General features: G+C 40.6%; 2 protein-coding genes and 1 long non-coding RNA gene across 3 annotated transcripts; all 3 read left to right on the plus strand.

Annotated features, from left to right (window-relative positions):
• Positions 1 to 109: 109 nt before the first annotated feature.
• On the plus strand, positions 110 to 7,632 carry pi4k2a (phosphatidylinositol 4-kinase type 2 alpha). The gene is made up of 9 exons (XM_034120471.1): positions 110 to 1,577; positions 3,229 to 3,429; positions 3,522 to 3,653; positions 4,444 to 4,597; positions 4,800 to 4,861; positions 4,965 to 5,064; positions 5,315 to 5,448; positions 5,638 to 5,697; positions 6,342 to 7,632. The coding sequence occupies exons 1-9, from the start codon at positions 1,245 to 1,247 to the stop codon at positions 6,501 to 6,503; spliced, it is 1,338 nt and encodes a 445-aa protein (XP_033976362.1). The 5' UTR covers positions 110 to 1,244; the 3' UTR covers positions 6,504 to 7,632.
• A 3,371-nt stretch (positions 7,633 to 11,003) lies between these two features.
• LOC117474772 lies at positions 11,004 to 11,588 on the plus strand. The gene is made up of 2 exons (XR_004555114.1): positions 11,004 to 11,242; positions 11,370 to 11,588. It is a non-coding gene; the product is annotated as an uncharacterized LOC117474772 (long non-coding RNA).
• A 7,187-nt stretch (positions 11,589 to 18,775) lies between these two features.
• Positions 18,776 to 22,868, plus strand: LOC117474507 (zinc finger and SCAN domain-containing protein 12-like). Its single transcript, XM_034120330.1, has 3 exons — positions 18,776 to 19,464; positions 20,337 to 20,657; positions 21,824 to 22,868. Exons 1-3 carry the CDS (start codon positions 18,912 to 18,914, stop codon positions 22,342 to 22,344), a joined length of 1,395 nt encoding a protein of 464 aa, XP_033976221.1. The 5' UTR covers positions 18,776 to 18,911; the 3' UTR covers positions 22,345 to 22,868.
• The last annotated feature ends 381 nt before the right edge of the window (positions 22,869 to 23,249 follow it).

Here is a 23,249-nt window from a genome sequence, read left to right on the forward strand (position 1 = left end):
CGAACAGAGGCACGTCCACACGCCCAGCACTGCATCCTGCAGGCCTGGAAAACTGCCTTTTGTGGGTAGTATCAGATATGTTATAGTAGGCTAAAGTACAGTGTAAAAGTAGTTTGTTTGAAGTAACTGCCCTGTATTCAAAATCTAAGTACCGACACAGGATTTGCGTAGATCAAGAAATTAAAGTAGCCTACCAATTATGCAAAATAGCCCAATTTAAAAATAATAACAGTGGATGATAATTAGTGATGTGACAATGTGTTTTTCACTTTAATGTTACTGTTGCCAATTTGTAGTGTGTGAAGCAATGTTTAATTACTTTATACAGCATATACTGTAGGTTAAACAATAATTATACATATTCATGTATTAGTTGACTTATATTTATAGCCCCAAACATTGACAAACACAAACAAACAGCTTTGAAAATGATGTGTTTGAATGTGGTGTCGTTTAACGGTATAAGGCAGAGACATCAAAGAGTATTTATTCTTAATTTGCAGTTTGCTCACAAGGATTTATGAGGACATCATGAATTTGTGAGATGGACTTCCCCAACTATGACAAACACTGACTGAATTACACATTTTCTTTCCAAAGCAAGTCATGTGGTTTAAACATCCTTCAACAACCCTTACTTCAAATCAGAATCAAAGTGCCAACTGAGTATGACACTGCATTTAGAGATCTTTTGATATTAACATTGGTGACATTGGACATTTCAATTGGGGCAATTTAAGTTTGCCAACTAAATGTGCATTTGTCATGTGTTTCTCATTGGAAAGCTGCTCTTAAACATAGTATTTAATTGTCCAGGGACACGCACAGAATATAATTAAACACTTAATGAGATGAATGAGTTTCTTCAAAGAAAGAACGTTTTAAATGACATAAGGCCAACATAGTTTTGTAATTTTTATTGAGGTAATTGATTGAATTAAGTGTGCTCTCACGTGCCTTCCGTGGGTTGAATGATTGTGACGAATCAGCGGAAGAGATTAGGTTGTTGACAGGACCTTTTAAACGCTGATTGGTTAAAAATCTAAATACTCAACAGGTCCCGCCTCTCCCCGGAAGCTGACAGTCACCTGACTTTTATTTTTTCTCCGTGTTTCCTTGTTAGCCAGCTTCAGTATTAGCCAACAAAACAACGGCCACACTGTCTTATTCCATTTCTATTTCATCCTAGTTTCTCTTTCTTGTCCTTCTCCAGGAGTTAAAACTTCTTATTTACCTCCAACATCATGGACGAGACGAGTCCGCTCGTCTCTCCGCTCCGGGACTCGGGTGATTTCAGCTACTGTCCCACAGAGCCCACCAGCCCCCGGGGCGCGTTTGGAAGCACCCCGGGCTCGGTGGTCCGTATCCCGGCAGGCAGTCCGGGGCGCAGCCGGGAGAGACAGCCGCTCCTGGACCGGGGCAGCTCGCCGCGGGAGCCGCACAGGAACGAGTTCCCGGAGGATCCCGAGTTCAGAGACATCATCCGAAAGGCCGAGCGAGCCATCGAGGAGGGCATCTACCCGGAGAGGATCTACCAGGGATCCAGTGGGAGCTACTTTGTCAAAGACTCACAGGGGGTAAGAGCAGAAGCTGCTAACTTGCATACACCGATCACCCACTGTTGCTGTCAGGCTAACTGTCCCTGTAGCTGTCTTATGACTGGTTTAAAGTGTGTGTGATGCAATGGCTGCAGGACTGTTTTGAAAAAAGTATTGGCCGCTTCTAGGAAAGGCAAAGGCCTCTTCCAACTAGCCTGGGATGACATGGCAAATAGGCTGTGCCAACTTTATATACACAGTCTATGATGCCAACACAAGAGGAATGAGATTTACTACCAAACGACCAACTCCTATAACAAGTTTATTTATTACTAAAGGTATTATAACACTTAAAGTATTGAGTTACAATACGCAATGTCTAAATAAAAAGAACATTTTAAATGAATTATCTAAAAAATGAGCAAACTAGCTGGATAAATTACTTGCTAAATGTATTCATTGTTGTCTAACTCATCTTGTAGCATGACCAGAGTTTAAGGTGTGTATACTCTCCAGGTCTCCACATCTGTTTGGAAACATAATCATCACCACATTTTAGTATTCCCTTACTCCCTAATCCTGTTGCTTTGCTCCCCATGAAAATATCTTATCAACGAAACTGTGGCTTTGCTATTCAGATCCTTCTAAGGCAGGTATTCTTTAAGTGAAGGTCCACCAGCTGTCACTATGGTGTGTCAACAATAGCTCATAGATAAGATGCGTGTCATCCATTATTTCCGTTGTCTCTCCTGATTTTTCTCGCTTTCCCCAGTCTTGCAGTTCTGGGTTAAAGGGCAACGTCTTGAGTATCTAATCAAAAATAAGATGCTGATCCCAAATGTCTGGTTTGTTTTAGTTTCACAAACTGCTACACATTTCCAAAAACATCAGTGAATTAACTCATGGACAACTATAGAGCCTTTCTTTTTATCCTTTCTTTCTAAGTATTAAACGTATTCTAAGCTGTGTGTGGGAGCTTTTTGTCCAATGCCCCTCCCACCTCTTTGCTTTTCTTTCTTTAGTCACCAGTGTGCTAAGTAGTCATGTGCTTCCTCTCTCTCTGTGTGTGTGTGGTGTGTGTGTGTGTGTGTGTGTGTGTGTGTGTGTGTGTGTGTGTGTGTGTGTGTGTGTGTGTGTGTGTGTGTGTGTGTGTGTGTGTGTGTGTGTGTGTGTGTGTGTGTGTGTGTGGTGTGTGTGTGTGTGTGTGTGTGTGTGTGTGTGTGTGTGTGTGTGTGTGTGTGTGTGTGTGTGTGTGTGTGTGTGTGTGTGTGTGTGGTGTGTGTGTGTGTGTGTGTGTGTGTGTGTGTGTGTGTGTGTGTGTGTGTTGTGTGTGTGTGTGTGTGTGTGTGTGTGTGTGTGTGTGTGTGTGTGTGTGCACAACTTCTATTCGTTTCAGCTACAGTAAATGTTTATATGGACAACGTTTCACTTTCTAAGAAGTGACATTTGAAACCACTTCCTGATAATCAGCCTATTCACTGTCCTTCTTCGAGCTTTGTATGTTTCAGATGTGTTTTCAAGTTTGCAGAGGAGAGTAATAACAAGGAAGTTAAATATATAGTTGTTTATTCCTCGACCAAACCCATCCCTAAACGTTCCCTTTCTTAAATCCTTTTGGATACCGATCCTCTGTCGTCTCTCCCTTTCCTGGTTTTCTGTCTCATTGTCCCCACTCTGCCTCCCTCCACAGAAAATCATTGGCGTGTTCAAACCTAAAAATGAAGAGCCCTATGGCCTGCTGAATCCAAAGTGGACCAAGTGGCTCCAGAAACTGTGTTGTCCCTGCTGTTTTGGCCGTGACTGTTTGGTCCTGAACCAGGGTTACCTCTCGGAGGCCGGGGCCAGCCTTGTTGACCAGAAACTGGAACTCAACATCGTTCCCAGGACCAAGGTACGGACACACACAGTGCTGCCTCTGCATCACCAGAAAAACTAACTATTTGGAAAAGTACTGCCTCTCTTAATCACTCTTTTGCACTCTAGGTGGTTTACTTGGCTAGTGAAACATTCAACTACAGTGCCATAGACAGGGTGAAGTCTAGAGGAAAGAGGCTAGCCCTGGAGAAGGTGCCTAAAATGGGCCAGCGTTTCCACAGAATTGGACTACCACCCAAGGTAATATGATAAAATCTTGTATTACTTAAGGTGATTTTTTTTAATGTGTATTGTTGATCAATTCATCCAGTGATCTGGGACTTTCAATAAAAGAAAAACATTTATTTGAAGGGAAAACATTTGATGTGTCTAAAGAGTCTTTCGCATACAGTTCTTGGTACATTTCCATCACCAATTTCTGGCACCGCAAAGGTTTTTTTTTATCATTCTTGTATGCTCTACATCCAGGATTATTTTGTACCTCTTTTAATATTGTATTATTATAAAATTGTATTATCATACTTAACACAACAATTCGTATAGATGCCAACTGCCATCAAACGTAAGGGAGTACAATTGTCGTAGGTCTTAATCACTTCAATATGATGCAGATTTAAGACGCAGTATGGACCTTATTGTATCTGTCTGGTGGAAGCAAACATATTATTTTCAACATGGTGGTCTAGGTGCTGTTTTTTTGCCAATGTTCTTTTAATGTATTTAATACACTACAAGTTTGCGAGATAAGTCAAATCACTCGCACATTACTTTAAAAGCGTAAATATGTTGCAGATTCAAGCAAGTCATCAGTGGAGAGTTATGATTTGTTGGCTTGCTCCACGTTAAAGAAGATTTGCCTGCCTTTCGTCATTCTTAACGTGCTTTTCTCTGCATGTCCTACACTAACAGAAACCGACTTGCCTATTTAAATATCCTTGCGCCCATTCACACATGACACCAATGCAGAGAATGTTGCTGCACACATCAGTATGTGTGAAATTAAAACCCTGATCTGTTGCTTTCCCACCAGGTTGGCTCCTTCCAGCTCTTCGTCGATGGATACAAGGATGCAGATTTCTGGCTGCGGAGGTTTGAAGCGGAGCCTCTGCCTGAAAACACCAACCGTCAGCTGCAGCTGCAGTTTGAGCGCCTCGTAGTCCTCGATTACATCATCAGAAACACAGGCATGTAGTCACTCTGCGCAGCGCTGTCAGGGCTCTTTCACCATAACAGGCAATGCACTCAGCAAAGTAAACATGTGTACTTTAATGGGTTAGTTATTAAGATGTTATCATACAGAGTCAATTACAGTCTTTTCCATAGCTTTTAAAGTATATGATCATTTGGGTTGTTTAAATTTGAATTATTCATTTTTTTGCATTCTAGACAGGGGAAATGATAACTGGTTGCTGAAGTATGACTGTCCCATGGACCCTGTTGGGAGTAAGGTAAGGACACACAGAAACAGCCATAGTCTTGACGTTCATTTTCTACAATGCTGTTGGCCGTAATGGCTGAATATGTGTTTTTTAATTGTATTTGTCTCTGTAGGACACAGACTGGGTGGTAGTAAAGGATCTCATCATCAAGCTGGCAGCTATAGACAACGGCCTGGCCTTCCCCCTCAAACACCCGGACTCCTGGAGAGCCTGTAAGCACCTAGTAGTGATTGTTTTTAACCAATCACTGCTCACCCACGGCAGGGTGATGCATTTGAACAACCTATCTGTGTCCAGTGAAGGCATTATATTCTTTTGGCAATATTAATACTTACTTAGTGCTCCTTTTTTCATCATATTTTGATTGCAGTCAAAGTTTATTTAAAGTATTTCCGCCTCTGTATCATTAACTCTCCAGCTCGTCCATGATCATTAAGACCCAGTGTAATTTCCATTCACCAGACCCTTTCTACTGGGCGTGGCTATCCCAAGCCAAAGTTCCTTTCTCCCAAGAAATCAGAGAACTGGTCCTGCCCAAGCTCTCTGACCCAAATTTCATCAAAGACCTGGAAGAGGATTTGTACGAACTTTTTAAGGTATGAAGGGACCCGTCAGCCTTTTTGCACAGCATGAAGTTAAAATAATCAGAGCGAATGCAGTGTAAGATTGTTGATTGATTGTGGAAATTATAACAATGGAAAATGCAACATGGAGAAGAGGATGAGACAGTTCTGGGGCTGTAAAACATGATCTCTAACATGTTTATTGTCTACTGTGTCCTGCAGAAAGACCCTGGTTTCGACAGAGGACAGTTTCACAAACAAGTAGCTGTAATGAGGGGGCAGGTGAGTTCTCTTCTCTCCTCTGGACACACATGCGACTAAATGGTATTCCCTGGAGGAATCTCACCAGGCATAAATGTGCCTTGATGTTTTAGGGCTTGTTTCTACACAGTTTTGTTTCCTTAATTCCGTATAGTAAACGAGGTACACACCGGAGTTTTTTCCAAAAAAGGGAAATGTCTCTTCATTAGGAAAGGATAAAAAGGCCCCAACTTGTGGCCCGACGCAAAGTTATATGATGAGGCTCTCTGTGTCGCTCCCTCCGCAAAATGAGTGAAAAAGTGAAAAACTGCGTGGTCGGGTGGGGCGGCCCTGCACGGCAGATATGGGAGAAAGTTTGTTATTTTTCGTCCATTATTTTTTGATATTTTTCTTTTCAAATGTTTCTTTGTGGCGTGGGCTACGTAAACCATTTTAGTTTAAATTCATCATGAGGTAAAACTAGTTTCTTTTACAGTTAAGCAACAACATAAAATTTGACCGCCATCATAGTCATTAGGAATAAAAAGAAAGCAATTTTTGACAAGTTCCCAAACACTTCAAAGATCACAGATTTCTCCATAGGAATTTAAAGCCCTGAATACATACACAGCTATGTTGAAATGTGGCGTTAAAGAAACTCTTTCCTTCCCCTTCTTTATCCCAAGATCCTGAACCTGTGCCAAGCCCTGAAGGACGGTAAAACCCCCCTGCAGTTGGTCCAGATGCCCCCAGTAATCGTGGAAACAGCCAGAGCACCTCAAAGAGCCAACAGCGAGTCGTACACACAGAGTTTCCAGAGCAGAAGACCCTTCTTCACCTGGTGGTAAAAGTGAACAAGTGAAGAGGAAGGAGGAGGAACAGCAGGAAGCCGGAGCGAGGGAAGGAGCGAAAAAACTGTCAGACAAAAATAAGATCATGAAAATGAAAATTATTATCGACCTCCCCTCCTCTGATGAGTGAGTGGGTGGAGAGAGGAGGCCAAAAGAGGAAGAATTTCACAACATATCTGTCCTGTTTGCCTTGTGCCTTGCGTGGATGTCAATGAAGGGTAACGCCTAAATGATAAAGATTCTGTACATTTCTGCAAGAAAATTCCTATTTTCAGTGCAGTGTCAGACTTTTCTTTTGGACTCCTGAGTAAGTGCACGTAAAGTTTGCCCACACGCGTGCACGCCAGTCAACAGCCTATCATGCTTTCTTTTTGGATGGGAGGTGTTGCATTCCATGTTTGTTTTGTCTTCATATCTCTGCCTTTTTTAATATTCACCTGCATATTCCCTCCCACACAGTTAAAAGCCTGGGGCTGGCAAAAGCAGGGGTGAATATATTTTTAACAAATAAGAGAAGTGTTCATTTTGGTGAAGTCTAAACGATTAAGGAACTAGGCTTTCAGTTGTGTCTTTACACAATGAACAATCATGGCCTCACAGTTACTCATTGCACCTCCTAACTGTTCGGATTGGGATCTGCAAGTCATCTTGGGTGATAAGCAGAGGCCATTTTGGTGAAAGACACAAACTGTTTGTTTAAGCTGAGATAACTGTGACCTTCCTTCCTCCACTGATGCGTGAAATCATTTGTGAAGATGAGAAAATGATACCGTCTGGAAGAGGGGGGTGTGGAGGGGGGTCGGTGATTCCCTGTCCACAAACTCCTTTATTCTCTCACGGACATGTTGATTTTTGTTAATCTTCTGGCTCTAAGAGTGGACCTCAACAACATAGGTTACTTACTGCTGTACAGAACTGACATGAAATGTATTGTGACAATGCACTGTATAATTTGTATGTAATATTTAATGATAGATTATAATTAAACATATTCCGCTAATACAGATGACTTCTGTGTTTATGGATGAGAACAGTTTACAGTTTCGCAACTCAAATATGGAAAATACATCCAGACTTTATTGTATTCTGTTGATACATGATATGTTGATATTACACTGGAAAGTATGACATTTGCTGGTCATGGTATGATCCGACAATCATACGCTGATAGTTGTCCAACATGTTTGCATTAATCAACTTTTATACTTCAAGTTTTGTATCAACAACTCAGAACAAAAAAGGAGTCCATTACTGGGTTTCCATTACTGAATTTTGAGGGGAAAAAACAACAGGATTACCCCCAAGATGTTTAGCATTTGCAAAAAGAGGTGGATGGTAACACCTATTTGTAATGATGAACCTGAGAGGATTATCACTTGACCCAGTTCCCTTCAGCGCTTTGAATTGTTCTGCCGTCTTTCACCGTATTGTTTTGGTTTTATGGCACGCAACTTTTCTGTTTTGGTCCCGTTTAGTGTTTCTCATTACAATTTGACCTGTTTTTCTGAATTACCTCAAAATCCAAAGAGATGCTCTAAATTAAATGCTAGAGTAAGAGCTGTTATTATGGAAGCAAACATTTCCTGTTTAGTTTAATCCAAGTTACCCATAATTACGTGAATGCAACCTACGCACAATTGCCTGATGGTTCTCTCTTAGGCAGCCAGAATGCATCGGATGAATCATCTTGGATGCCATATCAGTTCACATGATCCTGGAGAAACCTTATGTATACAGTCTATGGGAGAATCACATTGTCCAGAGGATCATAAGGCCGTTGAACAACTGCAAAGTCCTAAGGTGCCAACTTTTCTCTGAATTTTTTGATAATGTGTCACCAAAGTAATCCTGAAGGGGACATACAAGTTTGTAAAAGGCTTCATGGGAACCCAATAACCTATAAAATATGTCAGATTATACCACAGAGTTGTGGGCGACAGAGCCACATCTGTAGAGCCATCATGAAGCTAATTTGGCGAACAAATAGTTTCTCTGCACCATTTTGTTATAACCACACCGCCCTGTAGACTCGCACCACCATTTTGACATTCTGTGGCACTTCATTTCTCCTCCGACAAATCTAATAACATCTCACTGAGGAATGTTGAAAGCATGACAGTGTGTGTGTGGGTGGGAAAGGAGAGTCTTGTGAGGTCATCCTGAGTTTGTTAGGAAATTGACAATTTACACACTGCATTTCATGACATGGAAGGAGTCTGGAATCAAGTTAGACTGGGCCTTAAACACTATTAAGTTCAACTGATTGTTTATAAAAATGAAAGATAAATAATGGTATAGAGAACAGAGAGATTAAAGGAAGCTCTCTTCTTCTGTTAAACTCATCTGCCTCTCACTTTTCACATCCTTTCTTTACTTTTTGCTGGCCTCATGCCATTTGACACAATAGCTATAACCTGAGATAAGCTGATGGTTTGAGCCACTTGTTTTCTCTTTTTCTCTCTGAACTGATACCTGCTTTATTCCTTGCTCGAACCTGGAGCCTCACCAAGGCCTGGACCAGCCCTTACTCTTCCCCTCAGTCCTCCCTTTCCTTCTCTTTTGCTTCTTCTCCCCTCTAAAATCAGCATCCGACCCTCGCCAAACCAGCTGTAAAGATCTACGAGCATCCAGACTTCCTGATTCACCTCAGAGGAAGTGCATGCTGGGCCATGTTGCAAAGATGGACAGCTTCCATGTGGTTATTTAAGGACAGGAGGACAATATCAAGGGGGAGGTGGCTGAGGAGGGTGAGCTGAAGAGGGGAAGGAGAGAGACCAAATTGGTCCAAGTAATGAGATCACAGACACAAGTACAGCTCAAGCCTTCAGCTAGCAGACACGTTTCCATGGCTGCAACCAAAATATCTAATTACTTTTTTCCCCCTGATAAAGTCTGATCTCATTAGTAATTTATTTAGGTGGTCAGCCATTTTCTTGATTAAAGTTTAGCCATTAAATGGACATACAATGTGTAAAACAACCAGCAATGTCTTTCACAGTTTTCCATAGCCCAAATTGTTTTACTTTGACGTTGTTCTACTGTCGAAACCCAAAGAGATGTAATCTAACGTCGATATGGACAGAACAAAACAGAAAATGTCAGATTTGAGAAGCTAAAATTGGAAGATTTGTCTATTCTTAGCTTTTTGGAGATACTGACATGCAAGTAAAAGGGAAACAAGATTGTTTTTTTCTGCGGCATAGTAGCTTACAGTATATGGCATACATTCAAGTGGATAGCTATAGAATAGTAAAAGTATTACATTGTTAGGCTAAGTAAACCACAAGAAGCTTCACATGGTTTTGCAAATGTTCAGTTTTTATGTTTTATGTAATTTCCTTTTAACATCTCCTTTAATTAACTTTTTTCCAGAGTCCTGGCTATTTTACTTTTCTTTGACAGTTTCTTTCTTCTTTTTTTGCCTACCTTATCAAGTACCATTATGTTAAAATAACTTTTACTTTAAATGAAAAACCTGTGTAAATATTTTAAACACCGGTAGTGATGATAACGAACGTGCTTCCCTTTCCCTTCCCTTCTACTAATGACACAATTGTACCCCAGGCAAAAAAACAGACATTAAGACAGTCATCAACGCAGCATTTAGGTTTAACCTTCACACAAGCTAAATGCTGAGCCGACCCACTTTCAACAGTCACTGGCACACCGAGCGGGTTGGGAAAGGGAAAGAATAATTAAGAGAAGTAATCCATTAATGACGTCAGCGTTCACCTCGTAGACATTATTTTCTTGGTTTCTGATATTTTTGTTTTAAATTTCTACAAAAACTGCAGCACATTACATCGAAAGATGTAAGGGAAGTCAAAGTAAATCAAATATAATGTCATCTTAGTTTTCTTGGCCTATTTAGCATTTTTATTTGCAAAGTTGTTATTATATTTCCTTTAAATAAGTAGAAGTAAGCTAAAGTTACAAAGTTTCTAACACTGTTTGGCTTACATTGCTGACAGCTTAACTTTATTATCCTAAAGACAAATAGGTTGGCAGAACTTTTAAAACACATAATAAAGATAGCCTTTGTGATAAATAGTATACATTTACCTCTGTGTAACAGTTGGCCACCAAGTAGTGGCGCCATTTTCATATACCATCACTGTTATGGTGATGACCATGTGTTTAATTTGGGAATTTGGCTACTCAGACTCCACTCCAGCCTGTACACTGAATATAAATATATTTAAGGAACATGGTGCATTAAGAATAAGTAAAAAAATAAAGTTAAAAGTGTAGAGGGAGTGTCAGACGTATTTGTTTAAAAAATAAAGGTGGAAAGGCTTGGCACGAGTGTAAAAGGCTAAACAAAAATAATTTAAATATGTTCTTTGAATACAGGCTAATGCTGTTTAGAAAATGCTGTAAGAACAAGAACCGTTTCTGTCACACAGAACTGCCTGGACCCTGAACTCATCATTCATTTTTTCAGTTTTGTTCTTATAGAGCCTGAAGGCAACCTAATTAAAATCAGATGTTTAACAGGTGTGTCATTGTTACTTCAGGTGCGCGTGGAGGGAGGATTCCCCTAAAAACCTCCAACGGTGCTTTATCTGGTGTCAGAAGCAGAAACAGGCCTGTGTCTTTTAAAGCCAAACATGAGTGGACTTTTTGCCGGACTGCTGAGGGCTCGATGGACTCTTGCTAACCGAGCAGATGTGATGATTAGACAACGAGCAACGTATATCAAGTCCAAACCACCGAAAGATAAGATCGGCGCTGCGGTAAATTAGCTAAATTAGCCCTGATACGTTTTTCAGTGACCTACATGCTAACTGTCCTCCCTTTAAAGTGTAGCTGACGAAGTTTTAAAAACAAAATTGTGCAAGTGAAATGTCTCTTTTCTCGCAGGAATCTATGTTCGTGCTGACGGTGATGACTGTGACCATCCTCGGGCCTTCTGGATGGATACTTGCGCACTTGGACTATTATAAAAGCCGTGGCTAATGGATGAGGCCATGAACGCACAGTTTACCTACATGTGTTAAAGCCAGACTTCCTGATGTCAAAAATGCTATTTGAACCTCTCCTGATATTTTGTAAACATAATAAAAATGTTTCTCAATTTCACGTTGTCAGTTTGTTTCTATTTGTGTCCTTACCTGGCAGCAGAGGTGGGACAAATACTCATATCGTGTTAGGGTAGGTGAGAATGGAGAAACCAGCTCGAGTGCGCTAGAATTTGAAAGTACACAACCGGAACAAATCTGCGCCTTCCTTCAGACTTCCAGAGCCCCTCGTCCTCCAACACACACGGACGCGCACATGACCAATGAGGGCACGAGATGGAAGGCTGACAGTGTAGGTAGGCCATCCAGTTATTTTAGCCGGGCCGGCTCAGATGATTGGTCGTGCTTTTTACAGCACCACGGCTTCCACAGATGACTTTTATGTATTGTCAAAGCATTTAATGTATTCATTGCCTATCGAGATGTTAAGAGCATTCCATGGAATATAACAAAGTGTTTCTGAAGTGAATTACCTTCCTACCCCACCTTTAAAGTACAAGTACCAGAGTGATGTAGGAATACTGTTACAAGTAAAAGTCCTGCTTTGAAAATGTTACAAAGTATTGGCATCAAAATATACTTAAAGAACCAAAAGTACTCACGATGCAGATTGGTCCATTTCAGAATAATATATATGATGTGATTATAATTGATTCATTAAACTGATTACATTTTTTTTTTAATTGCTCAGTTTCCAGAACACTAAACACAATTCACAAAACCCCACACCCAAAGTGCAAAACACCTCATTTCTCCTGCTAAATGAAGAACTGCACTCAAAACTACATAAACACTTACCAAATGCAAACTTTTGCACCAAATTTAACACACTTCATAATACTAGATTGTTTGGCCACCCAACTACACACTGCTGAGCATAATCTAAAGCACGTTCATCTTTTATGGGCTATGCTCTGTACATAGAGGTTTCTGCAGAGAAAAATGGCTTGAGTTTACAGAAATACAGTAAATGAAGAAATGAAAAATAAATCCCATTTTATTCAAAAATAACATTGTGCAACATGCATCTCAGCACATAGACTATGCTTCAGATCTCTCTTAGTGTGATGGCATTGTTTGCCAAAACCCAGTTTGTAACTGCTGCTTCCTGTGCCTCATAGGAAATCCTTAGCCTTCCACCTGCACCTCTTTGTTTCTCAGTCCTTCAGATAAACAACAAAGATATAGTGGTTGGTCAGTGTCTGTGTTGCATAAAAGTAAGTTAACCACAGTAAATTGTGCAGGATGTTTTGTGCAGTTATAGTATGCAACATGCCAACAATTCAATTACAGTAATGAAGTAAATACGTTTCACACAACAGATATAAGCACTGATATATCATGAACTATGCAGAGCTGAAAACTGGTAACCTGTTTTCAAGTCTAAGTGTCCGGATTACAGAGGCAACAGTAAATCGGCTTAGATTAGGCTGAACCCTCTGTCCAGCCTCTCATCGTCAAACCATGTTTGATAACATTTCATTTCATTAGAGAGTACTCTTCCTCCTCCTCTCACTCTCAGCCCAGCTCTTCCTCTTCCTCTTGCTCATGCTTCCATGTTGGCGTCCATTGTTGCAGTAAGAAAGTACTCACCTGTGGTCTTTTTATAGTGCTAACATTCTGATTGATGAGCCAACAATTATGCAATCAGGTGTTTGGTCAGGTGGAACGTGTTTCTTGATTATTGGTCCATGTGTGAGGCATTTTGAATATCAGTGTTATGTATGTGCTAACACGTGACTTTATGTCAGATTCCTGTGTCTTACGTGGAGAAACATGTGCAGTGGTTTGCAAAAAGTGCCATGTTGATTTGCAAATTGTGTGAAAAACTGAAAACGTGTTTAGAGTTTTGGAGATTTGAGCCGATGTTTTGCTCTTTGAGTGTTAGTTAAAAATGATTGTGCTTTATGTATAATTTTTGTGTGTTAGCAATCGAGAACAACTGTAAAGTGTTATCAGAGCTGGTAAAGGTGCAGCTAGTTTTAATGACTTTGTTTACTGCAGGGTAGCTTGTGAATTTACTCCAGGTTTATCTAAAGTCTTAAGTGTTGATTATATTTCACATCATTAATCCAAATTTGTTAAGGTGTTAAGTAAAAGTACACGATTTACGTATGAAATGTAGTGAAGTAGAAGTACAAAGTAGCATAAAATGTAAATACTTAAGTAAAGTACAAGTATCTCAAAATTGTACTTAAGTACAGTACTTGACTAAATATACTTAGTTACTCTCACCTCTGGTTACCAGCTTTGATAAACACTTTAATGCAGCAATAATTATAATTAAAACATATAATATATATTATTCTGAAATGGAACAATCTGCATAATGAGTCTTCACTAAGATGTAAGATGTTGTGGGTGTCATTTGGAAATGTATAAAAGTATAATTTTTCTGCTTCCTGGCAATGTTACCCACTGTGATTGGAGGCATACAAACAAACAAATGTAAAAATAAAGATACACACCAAACAACTGTGTCACGATGCAACTGTCAACATCGTTTACCTATAGAAGTTGTTCTGACCCGGGGCAGATTGGACCACTTCCTGGAATGGGGTTGGTGCTCCATCCTATTTTTACCTAAGAAATAAGTGCAGTTGATCTAATTGTCATTTGTCATTGACAATGTCATTAGCACACAAAGGTATTTATTGATTTAATGTTCACAAATTCAAACCTACATGGCATTATTACATTTTTAATTTGTCTTACCCGATCAGACGCTGGTTGTGGGTGCCTGAGAGGTCTGATAAAGGTAAACAAAAAATATATTCAAACTACTACTGTTAAAACATTCTGCTTCTTGTGGCACAACATAATATGTTGACAATGTTTTATTTTACTCTGGCAAACTGTTGTCGATTCTTGGAGTGCTCACTTTAGGAACATTTTGAATGTACCACACCTGCATACACACAAATGACTGACTGAAATAAAATAAATTCACTTTAATTAAGAATAAATGCCACGATAAATCCAAACTGACCAAGGTGTCTGTAACGGAGGTGATCTCTGGGGCCGTAGATCTCAGTCTCCGTTACGTATTATATAGCTTCACTATTGGCGAAGTATATTCATTTGCTCCGCGGTAAAACATTGCACAGGAAGCATTTGATATAAAAGAGGACAAGAGCTTGTGTGGCGTTCAAACCCGTTTATTGAATGGTTGACGTCAGTATGAGAACACATTAATCCTTAATGTCAGGGGCTGGATTGGCACGCCAACCTATGGGTGAACAAAATGTGATTAGCGTTTCTAGGAATTCATTAGATGTTTAGATTAGACTAAGCAATATACATTTCGGTTATCAATTTGTCATAACATCGCTGCAGTAGTTAAAGGTCCCATGTCATGCTTTTCCGGTTATTACCCGTCCCCTTGTGTGTTATGAAGGTTTTTCTGCATGTAAACGGTCTGCAAAGTCACAAACCCTCAAAGTACACCCTGTAGCGAGTAAAACTCTAACACAGAAAATACCTGTCTATGCTGCCCCAGAACGCCTCGTTGGAGATTTCTCTTTTTCCATTGTTTTCTTCCTGGGTACAGTGACGTGCCCATACCCAAATGGACCCATTGGTCCAAATCGACAAATCCGTGGAGCCGTTACGTTACGTCCGCGTAGCCGTTAGGTTAAGTCTTGTGACTTCCTCACACACACACACTCACACACTCAATCTTTTCTCAGCTGCAGCTCCGCCTATTTCTGAGCACACACACAAACTCCCAGCCAGGCTGTGGGTGTGTGTGTGTGTTCGGGCTGGTTTCGGCTGGGTTTCGCTGTGTCTCGCTGTCTCGCAGACGGCCACTGGGCTCATAGGTAGGGGGGGGAAGGAGCTCCAACAAGCCGTTTAGGACAGAGAGTGAATACACATACTATACAGAGATGCTGTATGAGAAACCAATGTGATTTTGGAAAATTGCACAATATAAATCTATTTTAGTATACCTCAACAATGGAAATATGATCAGTAGAAATGGCCATGACATGGGACCTTTAACATCATAACACTCATCTCCACCTGTTTTCCCGGCCCTTTCTCATGTCATCAAATGTCCCTCCCATAGACTGTATATATGGTCCCTCCTCGACTCCTCGACTCCTCGGTCCTCCGGTAGTGACCCGGAAATGAATTTTAGCGCGCCATGTTGAAGGACATCTCATTTCTCGAAATACACAGTGTGTGTGTGTGTGTGTGTGTGTGTCTGTGTGTCTGTGTGTATGTCCGCATCTGTAGCCTGTTATTGTCTCATTATACCGCACTGTGAATGAATTAAAAGTAAATATATAAGTCGTCATGAACACATCTGTCCATCAGACAGAGGGCTGCTGTGCCTCCTGTCATCATTAATGGACGTCTCTTTAAAATGACCGCTCAGAGGAGAGGAGTTCTCATTTCTCTAACCGCCTGCTGCTTCCCCTCCTCTCTCCTCGGTTCCCCTCCTCGGCTCCTCCGCTCGCATCTCCTGTGGGCGGGACTAAGTCTCGAGGATAGGAGTCGAGGAGGGGAGTCGAGGAGGGACATTTGAAGACATGAGAACGGGCCCCCGTCTCCGGTCCCAAGGTCCGTCACCGTAAAGAGTCCCCGGGGAAGCGGCGAACCCTCTTTTATCGTTCCGGATGGGGTTAAAAGAGCAGGATGGAGGCAGGGGTGGTTTTATATCATGTACATTGATCTTGTTGGTTTATAATATTTTTCTTTTCATACATTAATGAGGGATAATTTAATTAATGGATGTTTGTTATTCTCAACTAAATGTTTATTGTTATTTAACTGGTTTCCTTATCTGAGCTAACCATCTCTGCACATGCCACCCCTTTTGATGGTACGGTCCAATTGATTGGCCTATAAAGGGTGGCATGTTAGGCTCATTGAGGAGAGGGATAGTGTTGGAGACAGTCATATGGGGATATTGATGTTGTCAACCATGTACGAATGATGAATAAATTCCCACACCGGGTTGTATCAGGACGTTCTGCCTCTGCCTCCTTACTTGGTCGGGCCGCTCACTTGTCAGCCTCACAGTGTCAGAAAGGGGACTGTCTCCAGATGGCAAATTGACATGGACCACACTGTCCTCTTCACTTGAAGATGTTCCAGTGTAACCTAAGAAAAAAAAAAGTGTCATGATTGATACAAGTATAACATTTAAAATAATTATTCCCCTCCGTCTGTACCTATCATCAAATGTTGGTTTGAATCCTGAATTATTACATTGACATAAATCAGAAAGGATTACATCGAAACACAACATTTGTGTGAGATGTACATTATATTGTTGAGCGTCCTTTTAACTCTCACATTAGGATTTACATTGGGGCACAATAAACCAACTCCTCTCGTAGCACCTATACTATATCTATATGATATCAAGAGTTACATTTAGGTGCACAATGCTGTCTCTTGCAAGCTCTTTTACCAAACAAGCTAACGCTAGCTGCGTAAATATGACGCTCTTTGTATAAAAACAAAACAAAACGTACCTTCTTATATATCGACTTTGTCCACTTAAATCAACTTTCTTTCCTCCGGCTTCGATTTCCATCACTTGCTCGTTCTCTCTGGGTGTTTCTCAATGTCGAGGACGCTTGCTTGGTAGCACATGTACCTCCGAGTCACTTGCTTCAGAAGCGAGGCAAGAATCCTTCATAGCCTCGGAAAACGAAGAATTGTGGAACAGGCTAACAGGTGTGAGGCCCCGCCTTAAATGGAGCATGATTTCCGCCAAAGATTTGGAAATTGGTCCGTGTGCAAAGCATTGTGGGGATTTTAAGACCGCCGAGTCTACACATGTTCAGCCTCGAAATTTCTCGCTACGAAGTACGCCGGCCTCGGTAGAATTCCAAGTGCTGGACATTGGAACAGTCCTTCGGCGGCACTCGATGACGTAGGCCCAATCCCAAACCGCCCCCTACACCCTACCCCTACACACTACCCCTCCGTTTGCTCGTTCGCGCGGAGGGTCTGCCACATTAAGTGCTGTTCCAAACCAACGAGTGTGGAGCGGTGTGGAGGGGGAGTGGGCTATCAAGCCCTCAAACAGCGAGTCTGCAGCGGTGCTGACTGGAGACCGGTCTCTACCTGACCGGTCTCAACGCTGTGTGTGTCCGTCAAGAAACACGCTGTTTACAAGTAGTTCCAGCAAACATCCACTGATAAATTGCGATGTTAACAACCTCATGATAACCTCATATTTTTGTAACTTAGGATCCTACCTGTGTTTAGTCTAGAAAAAGGTAAATGTGTGCATTTTATTATAAAGTTGTGTATTTTTTCAGACTGTTGCAAAAACTAAGAAGCTTATAAACATCAGGTTTAAAACTAAAAGAGCTTTACAAAAAAATAACACAATGAAAGATGTTTGGAGTTTTATTTGAGTTATTAATTTACATTTTTTGTCTAAGAGATGCTGATTTGAAACCGTTGTTACATACAGTTACGGCATTTCCTGTTTCTGCCGGAGAGAGGGGAGTTTGTCCCAAAGCTTGCCGCTGTATTTACTCCCTCCATCTGACAGGAGGGAGCCTCATTCAGCTGCGAGTGTGGCTACAGACGGAGTTCACTCCGTCACGGAGGGGTAGGGTCGAGGGAGTGGTTTGGGATTGGGCCGTAGTATGCTTGAAATAGTGGCTCTGGAGCAGCCTTCCTCGACATTGAGAAACACCCCCTGTCTGGTCCTTCTTATTATTCATCCATGGTCTGGTCAGACATCAATCTGTTCCACGTAGCGCGCCCCTAGAGGCCTGGTGGCGGAGCACTTCCGGTATGTTTTTTTTTTGTATGTGTTTTTGGGTTTGTATGTGTTTTTGACTTTGCATGTCGTTTTTGTATTTGCAGCGTTTTTCTGTTGCGTTTGTTTTCAGGGTTTGTGTGTTGTATTTAGTTTGCATCATTTCTGTAAATGCAGCGTTTTTTTTTGTTGTATTTGTTTTCAGGGTTTGTTTGTTTTTAATTTCATTATTTGCAGGTGTTTCCTGCTTATGTATGCGTTTTTGGCCGTTGTTCAGCGTTTGCACCTGCCGGCCACCGTACTATTTTGAATACATATATTTTTAATATGCATTAAAACTGTCACAAAATTATCTATTCCAGGAAAAGATTTATATGAAAGTAACAGAAATCGCCAGGGTTCCCTTTTTGAATTTGGGCCCGTGCCCCCCATCTTCTGCACGTGCCTGTGTGGGGGGCTGTGTGTGTGTGTGGTGCAGTTGCGCCTCTGCACCAGTAGGTGTCAGAAGCTGTCGGCGGAAGTGGGTGCTCACAAACAGGTCAGGAGGTATCGCCACAAGGAATCTACAGCTGAGAAATCGAGTGATCCGAAAGGAGATTTTCCTAATAAAACAACATCCCTGCACCGGGTTAAACTGCCTTTGAATGCACCATGAAGCCTCAGCTGGCAGGGGCCAAGAAGCGCCTGAAAGCAACCGGATCCGAAGCGGCTCTATCTCTGCAACAGGAGCTTGTGGCAGCGATACATGGCGCGTTTGAAGTGGCTGTGGAAATCGCAGTTCGAGAGGTGACAAAGCTCGTAAGTGAGGCCACAGGAGATGCCTATGCGGAGATACAACGAGAGAACGAGTCACTCAAACAAAGACTGCAGAGAGCTGAAGCTAAGCTGGAGGAAAGAGGTGGTAGCTCTCCTCGTACCAAGCAGCACTTGAACGCCACAAGCCGCACAGATCAGCCACCTCACCTAAAATGCAACCAGAAAAGCTCTAATCCCAATGTGGACATCGTGTTTAGTGGCACTGGGGTCAAAGGTCATGCTCCTGTAGTAGGTCAGACTCACAGCCGTGTACACCAGCTCCCTGACCCCCAGTCAACACACGAGGAGCAGAGATCAGGTGACTCAAACACTCAGCATGTCAGTGAAGCAGCCTCAGAGAGAGCAGATGATGGAGGAGCTGTTGCCTGCCTGCTTGCCTTTACTGAAGGTAGGTAGCTGCTTTCATTTCCTACCACTCTACCTGTATAGGTAAAGTAGAACATGATTGCCTAACATGATGTGACACAGAAAAGATGTTGTATGTTCACATGGGACTGACTTTTTTTGACTCATTTTGCAGTATGACATGAACATGGCCCTTTATAATCAATCAAATATTAATAAAAAAGGATGAAAGCCTCTATCAAATAAATGTGCTAAATTAAGTAGGTGTATCAAGGACTAAAGCTGCCATCATGAGGAATTCACTTATTTATAAATGTAATACTTTGTAGAAGTTTTGAGAAAATAGATGGACCAGTTCTGTTTTTGCGTTTATTAACTCAGCTTTAGACCGTATTGGAAATGTGCTCTCAGCATTTTGCGTTACCATAGTAACACTGTCCAACTCTTACTGTTTTAGTGTGAAAGTAAACATCACAGAAGAAGACAATTAGAAAAGGCACCACAGATAATAGTGGATTTTGTTCAAACATTCTTTTAAAATATTTTATTTATCAGAATCTTGTTTGCTGAATTGTAATCACATGCGTTTGAAATGTATAATGACTATATATTAGGTACAATAACATTTAAATTAAATGTGGGTCACATTAGTTTAAGTAATTCATGTACACCATCTTTAAAATACAAATGTTTTTAGGAGAATTTTGGTTAATTTGTTACCAAGAGAATGCAGCGTCTAAACTTTGCAATGTACTCTAATGCCTTTCAAACAAAATGTAAATATAAAAAATCTGTAATCTATAAAAATCAAACCTTTTATTTGAACATTTTAAGAGTTTACAAATTGTGCTCAAGTAAATAACACAGTAACATGTCTAATGTAATTTTGCTCACTGCTGATCTTCTTGTTTACAGAAGTCAGTGATGAGATCTCCCGTCTGGTAAGGGTAGAAAGTATCAACCAGCCATGCCGAGAACAAACCGCTCATTACTCGCCACTATTTCCCAGTGTGGATGAAGAGTCTAGTTTAGACAATGTGACAATAAAGCAGGAGATCCTAGAAGAGGGGGAAGACGATTCAGCCTTCTGTTTGGACTCAATGAAAGTGGAGGATTTCAGCCCGGACTGCATGTCAGCGATCCAGGCTGAAATGCTGGTGGAGTGTAAACCAGAAGTGCTGGAGGGACAGATCGTCGAATCAAACGCTCCTCTGTCCTGCACCAGACTGGCTCAGGGTAAGAAGAAAAACAATTAGCGCAGAATACACCACAACATTTTAATTTTTTCTACCTGTGGGGCCAACTCTTCAGATATGAGATATATATTTTGTTATTATATTCTTTATCTTTTTGTTTTTCCTCTAAAACAGTTTTTCGACCTAAGTGCACTTAAAATAAAAGATATACCCATACTGATGTTTAATTTGACGGCCATTTAGACCCCTGCCTTATTATTTACTGCCTTTGTAGAATGGATGAGTTCTACAAACATTATGTTATCAGCCAGTTTGCATTATATTCATGTGACAATTTAGACTGCATCATAGGGCTGTGCGATTATGGCAAAAATCATGATCACGATTATTTTGGTCAATAATTGATATCACGATTATTAAATACGATTATTCATTGACTTTGAAAACATCCATTTATTGAACTTTAAAACAAATACAAATAATAATTTGAACAGTGTCTTTTTAACTGTTGATTACCCTGAACGTATAATTCAACTGAAAAACCAATACAAAAATAAATGATATCAAAATAATAAATACCAATAAACAAGATCAACAAATATTTTGGAGCACACTTCAACAAGCTACTAAACATATATAAATATGATAAATAAAAATAAATTAGACTAAAATAAATTAGATCAAATATGTCACAACCTAGCAAAGCAAAATAATCGTTTTTTTCGATTATGTTGTTTTCGTAATTGTGGCAGGCCAAAATCGTAATTGCGATTAAAATACGATTAATTGCACAGCCCTACTGCATCATCTCCGTGCAATCAATTGCTAAAGGTCAGCATTTAGACTTCAAATTTGGCATTTAGACTTCAAAACAACCACAGTGTAGTTGTTTATACGAGTTAAAAACGTTGGTCACAGGTTCCTTAATGCAATTACAAGACATAAAATAATAAGAATAAAAATAGTGCAAGCTCAGACGTTAAGTAGTCTTATGGCCTGTGGGATAAAACTGTGGGATAAATTATAGACTCAAACTAATGCATTTGAGTATTTTTATGGCAAATTTTATAGAAAAAAAGTGGACACTTCATATTATCATATTATCTGTGACTGGAAAAGTTAGTTTTTAAATATAAATGTCATTAAAGTGAATAAAAAAGTTTGAAACTCATATGACCACTAATCTCTTAGCATCTCTCTCCACAGAGTTACCAAACATCTTCCCTCTGGCAGAACCAGCTCCCATCCCAGAAGCCCCCCCACAGGGTTATGTCCACAGGAGGAATAGTCGCAACCTCGGCCACTCCGTCACCAACCTCTACGCCTGCAAGTCCTGCGGCCAGTCGTTCGCCATGCCCAGCCTGCTAAGGCGGCACCACAGCCAGTGCCAGCTGAGGCTTCAGCACTGCTATCCGCCGGTAGATGGAGACAAGAGGCCCAAACTGCAGCTTTTCCCCCCGGGCTGCAGCCCCTTCCGCTGCACTGAGTGCAACCGAGAGTTCAACCGCTTGGAGAACCTCAAGACTCACCTTCGCATCCACACAGGAGAGATGCCGTACAAATGCTCGGTTTGCTCCAAGTGTTTCCGTCACTCCGGGGCGTTAACCAGGCACTTCCGCATCCACACAGGAGAGAAGCCTTACATCTGCGGACAGTGTGGAAAGTCCTTCAGGAACTGTGGGGGGCTTAAATTCCACCAGCGATCACATAGCAAGCAACTACAGTAGTTTTCATGGACAAAGCAATTTTTAAATGGTCAAATCATTTTTGTGCAAAAGTGAAAAGTGGGTAATATTTTATCAGATACTTTACATATTTATGGCACACATATTTAGTCTTAACTGAAACCTGGGGGACATTTTTATCATCATTAGTCAAAACTTTATCTAACAGGTCTTACCTCTGAGATCCCATTTTTTTTAAGAGCTCTCAACCAGAAAGTAGGATCAGTTTAATTGATAAGAACTGTCAAGTGTATCATATTGAAGTCAAGCCATAGATTATTCTTTGACTGAAACAAAAACGATTAGCTGTATTTTCAGTGATGTTCAACAAATCAGTGTCTTCTCATTTGTAGAAAATAACGAGTAGAAATACAATGTATTGAAAATGTAACAGTACAATCAGCCACAACTGCGTACGATAGCTCAGTAGACACTTATTTATATGAAGTGTTTGGAACCTTTCAGTGTAACTCTACTCCACTTGTTTCATGAGTTATTAAATCATTTTTTTTTTTTTTAATAACAAGTATTGTTTTTAAAGTTGTTTTTTTCACTGATGTCTCTTGATATAATTTCATGGAAACTATGGACAACAATTCAAATTTAAGATTTGATTTTAAGCAGAGGTAGAAGGTATATTCAAGCCAAGAATGGCATGAGATGTATCAAGGTCAAGTAAAAAAAATAGCATCTCTGGAGTCTTAGACACTCAGACTGCCAGGAGAGGGCGAAACATATCACAAACTGTGTAATCACAATCTTATTATAAAATATATGGTTGTTGGTAAATGTGAGTTATGCAGGTGTTGAGACAGAGGGTCACATTTGCCGTTATTACTTATAATTGACATTTACCCAAATGCAACACATGTTCAACTCACAAAACATACTCAGTCAGAAACAAGTAT

Source organism: Trematomus bernacchii, unplaced genomic scaffold (genome assembly GCF_902827165.1).
Source record: "Trematomus bernacchii unplaced genomic scaffold, fTreBer1.1, whole genome shotgun sequence".
Classification (NCBI taxonomy): Eukaryota; Metazoa; Chordata; class Actinopteri; order Perciformes; family Nototheniidae; genus Trematomus; species Trematomus bernacchii.

Bases quoted from the DNA above. Each gene is read 5' to 3' on its own strand.
- LOC117474507 (XM_034120330.1), top strand. From the start codon at position 18,912: ATGAAGCCTCAGCTGGCAGGGGCCAAGAAGCGCCTGAAAGCAACCGGA. The intron at 19,465-20,336 runs GTAGGTAGCTGC...TCTTGTTTACAG, and splicing joins CCTGCTTGCCTTTACTGAAG to AAGTCAGTGATGAGATCTCC. The intron at 20,658-21,823 runs GTAAGAAGAAAA...CTCTCTCCACAG, and splicing joins CTGCACCAGACTGGCTCAGG to AGTTACCAAACATCTTCCCT.
- pi4k2a (XM_034120471.1), top strand. From the start codon at position 1,245: ATGGACGAGACGAGTCCGCTCGTCTCTCCGCTCCGGGACTCGGGTGAT. The intron at 3,430-3,521 runs GTACGGACACAC...TTTGCACTCTAG, and splicing joins ACATCGTTCCCAGGACCAAG to GTGGTTTACTTGGCTAGTGA. The intron at 4,598-4,799 runs GCATGTAGTCAC...TTTGCATTCTAG, and splicing joins TTACATCATCAGAAACACAG to ACAGGGGAAATGATAACTGG.